Source organism: Vollenhovia emeryi, unplaced genomic scaffold (genome assembly GCF_000949405.1).
Source record: "Vollenhovia emeryi isolate VEMERY1.0 unplaced genomic scaffold, V.emery_V1.0 DF939134.1, whole genome shotgun sequence".
Taxonomy (NCBI): Eukaryota; Metazoa; Arthropoda; class Insecta; order Hymenoptera; family Formicidae; genus Vollenhovia; species Vollenhovia emeryi.
In genome coordinates this window covers 833,230-837,357 of record NW_011967232.1, presented here as the reverse complement: position 1 = coordinate 837,357, position 4,128 = coordinate 833,230, and the positions used below count along the sequence as shown (strand labels likewise).

Sequence of the window (4,128 nt, the reverse complement as noted above, 5' to 3'; positions counted from 1 at the left end):
AAAATGTTAGAGACATAAAACGTTATATTAATAACATTTTTTTTTTAAATTTCCTACGAAACGCACCACTGCAAAATTCTTTCTAATCCTATTTCATCTTAATAAAAAAAATCCTAAAACAGTCCATGTCTACGCCATTGCGGATGTGAGCAGAGGTTGACGGCTGTGTTGAGAGTAATAACTTTAGCAGAAAGAAGAGAAGAAATAAATCTAAAAGCAATATATATCTTGCCTTCAGGGGATCGCGAACGTTTGACTCACGAAAATAAAACGTCGCTTCACCATGCGGTAAGACCGGTGCCCACACGCATGTACACGTATACCTATATAAAAGTGTCATCGTGCCATTCCCGCGAATAGTTGGGCGCTGCGCGGCGAGCGAACATGATCGAGGTAAGAGGCAACCAGAAATTCCGCGATAAGAAACGTAAAAAGGAAAAAATCCGCGCGTATGTGTTTTCCGCGAGTGACGTCGATTTCACGTGCTGGTTGATTGAACACGTAATTCCACTTGGGAAAAGTGAAAATTTCCTCGTCGAAGTCCTGATTGTATAACTTTCCTCGAATAGAAACGTGGGATTTGACGAAATCGGGAGATTCGCACCATGAAAATCACGCGAGATTTGAAATGTAAAAAGTGACGAGTGTAAGAGTCTGTGTCGACTAAGCGATCGATCTGATTAGAGTACTATTTAGAGTTAATAGTGCTAAATTGCTTTTTTTTAAACAGCTCAACTGATTATGCCATGAGGGATTTGGTACTGTATTTCGAAATTTTGATAAGTTTTTATTATATAAAGATGTTTGTCTTTACTGATTCACTCTTTCCTTTAAATTTTTGATAAATGAAATTTGAGGAAAGCAAAACCGACTTCTTGATATCTTGATAATTCATAATAAAAGTCGAAAGCCAGTCAGAGGTTGAACGTGAATATAGACGTGCAAATTCATGACAATTTATGCATTTACATCTTTATTCATGGCCCTTTTCTTTTTTATTGTCAAACGAAGTATTCTTGGGAAGATAATGTCGAACTATTCTGGTTCTTAGCTGGGATAATTTTGCTTCACTAGTAGCAAGAAGATTTGTAATTGGATTTCATGGCTAAAATTATGCGAATGGTTAGCGTGATTGTGTGGGCGGAGGTTCGCGGTTCGCCTAATTTTAGCCATCGACATTCAATTATAAATCTGGCACTAAATGCAAAGGAGAAGTTATTCATGAAGATAATCAACGATGTACGAATAAATTGTTATTTAATAATATTGGAATTTTTGGGGGGAAAATGGCATCACGATAAAGAACACTTAGCCGATGACGATTAGAGGGAAATTTGGATAAACATATTTGTTTGTAAAATATTATTGTATATATTCCGAAAGATCTTATGTTGCTTTATTGCGAACGATCTCGGAAATAAGATATTTAAGTTATATAAATTAAATATCGATTAAAATTTAAAAAAAATTTTAAACAATCTTACAACTTGATGCATTTTAACTGAAGCTTATTTTAAACAACTTAACTTAGATATAAAGCAGAATTTTATTCATTAGTTTATTACGTTAAATTTTAACTATAAATGCAGTATGCAAAGAGAAGATGTATTAATATTTTTCAATAAAGGAATTAAAGTAAATATGAAAGATATTTAAAGGAATTGAATTTTAGACGTAACTATAGACAATGGAAAAGATTTAAGTGTGAAATGATTCCTTGGACGGATTAAAATTAGCAATTGACGTTATTGAGACGCGAACACCTTATTTCGACAATCTGTCCTCGCAATCGGTAATGGAAGAAAATTCTTTTTTATCCAGTACAAAAATAACTTTGCCTCGTTCGAAGAATTTCTAGTCAATCGTGAGAAAGTGGGTTATCTTTTAACCTGGTCGCGATTTGGGTCAAGTGAAGTGGAGCCCAAGATCTATATGAAATAGCGAGAGTGTGGGGTTTTCACACATATTTCTATCTACCTGCGAGTGTCGCGTCAAATCGTCGTCGCCTGCTTTAAATTTTCACGGGATTCCCCGACGGATTCAATCTCTAGGTGATTTCCACCGCACTGCGCGCGAAATCGTGCAGTTCCATGTATTTGCGCGCGACGCAATAAAAAGTCATAAATTCGCGGCTGCGTCGCCAAACGAGACATTTATTTCCACGTAGATCCTCCGGTGACTTCGAATTAATTTCGCGTAAATCCCGTGTACACCACGTTAAAATAATAAATCTTGCGTGCGTGATCCCTTTGTGATGGAGCTGCGCTCTTTTTTCACAGACCACTGACTAAGCGACAACAGTTTAAACAATTTTTAAATCTAGATAGTTTAGGTATATTAATCGCCCCTGAATTGCCAAATAAAGACATATTTAATTTTATTTCAGATATTAACATCGCTAAAAGCATTTCATTTTGGATCAATTATAACTTTAAAAGTATTAGAATTTTAATATTTATAATAGAAAACAGATTCTGTGTTCAACATATCTACAGTTAATCAAGAGCCTCTGGAATATTTATTTATTCGGATTGATAAAAGAAAGCATAATTATGCAATTGTTTTCAATGCACAAATGAAAATCTCGTTTAATACATATGCACCGATGCAATTGTATTGCATTCGAATGCTTTTGATGCAGTTTCTGGTACTATTCCTTGGCGTTTATGGGACATTGGCGGCTCCTCATGTTCCCCACGTGAGTCATGATCCTCATCTGGACAATAATGCGGAAATGGTCGACGGGCAGCTTCCCGGTACCGAGAATCTAAACGAAAAGGCGCTTCCAATATCTCGCTTATTTGCGACGGGGTCGAATAATCTGCCGGCGAGAAATAATCTGGCTGAGAAATCTCAAGTACCTCAACGACTTCCGGGGACGGCGAATCTGGCAGAAAAGCGAATTCCTGATATCGTCCTGAAGAGATTGTCACAAGTGCTTGATGTCAAATAAAAGAAGGAAAATCGCAGTCTAAGATGTTATATTTTATTGGAACATAGCAATCAAAATATATTTGATTGCCGCCAACATTGATATCTAAATAATTCATATAATTGAATTGAATCTTCTTGTTAAGATTTAAGCACGTTTCGAATATCTGAAAATTTAACTGCAAAAGAAAAGTAAGAATCTTTCTGAAAATGATATGGACACACGCATCATATTAATGATACAAAAATCTAAATGGTCAGAGACAATAAAAATAATCAAAATGAAGAATTATTATATTCCACCGTTTATAATGTTTAACACTAAAATTAACACAGATTGGTCAATCTGTGTTAATTTAAGGGATTTGTTAATAATAAATAATCCAAAAGAAAAAACTTGTTAAAATAACTACACTTTATATTATAGGCATCGTAAAAAGTGTACATAATTATCAATTAAATATTTCATTACATGTATACTATATGCAATACTGTCTACTATATGTATACAAAGTAAACAACTCTAAGTTACTACGTTGTAATATAATACTGAGAGTGATAAAACAATTCGCGGATGAAGCCACAGGAGAAAATTGCAATTTATATCTCTTTTTCCTTCCTCTTCTTTCCTCTCTCTTTGTTATTACTTCACGGGATTGCTGTTATGCATATAGCAATTCCATGAACCAATAGAAAAGTATCATTCTAGATATACACATTCGAAGCAAGATATAAAGAAATGAATTTTGTCGACAATATAATTATGCAATTTATTTTTCCATCTTTCCCATGTGCCCTGTGCTATTACTTTGTTGACAGCAAACTTGTTAATTTTTAAAATCGAATTTACAACGTATTCCACAATGCTAGCAAAAATATAATAAAACTAGACTTCAGAATGTCAGAATAAAATAGGGTAAACAGTTTTATAATCGGAAAAACAACAAAGTATAACTATATTAATTATTGATTATTTTAGAAAACACATTATTTGATTATCTTTTGGTTATTTCACGAAACTCACACATTGTTCCGCGCGTATAGCATTCGTCGGTAATGATGAAAATACTACGTGAAACTAAAGAATTTATGTTGCAATTAAATTGAAATTAAGATTTATATGATAATAACAATTGCAGTTTTATTACATATATAATTGCTATTTATATTATACATTTAAATTATGCATTCACGATA

The 4,128-nt window shown here is 33.6% G+C and overlaps 1 protein-coding gene across 1 annotated transcript; it reads left to right on the top strand.

The window, feature by feature from the left end:
- The first annotated feature begins 251 nt into the window (after positions 1 to 251).
- On the top strand, positions 252 to 3,519 carry LOC105567781. The gene is made up of 2 exons (XM_012022916.1): positions 252 to 393; positions 2,642 to 3,519. Exons 1-2 carry the CDS (start codon positions 385 to 387, stop codon positions 2,951 to 2,953), a joined length of 321 nt encoding a protein of 106 aa, XP_011878306.1. The 5' UTR covers positions 252 to 384; the 3' UTR covers positions 2,954 to 3,519.
- Positions 3,520 to 4,128: the final 609 nt, after the last annotated feature.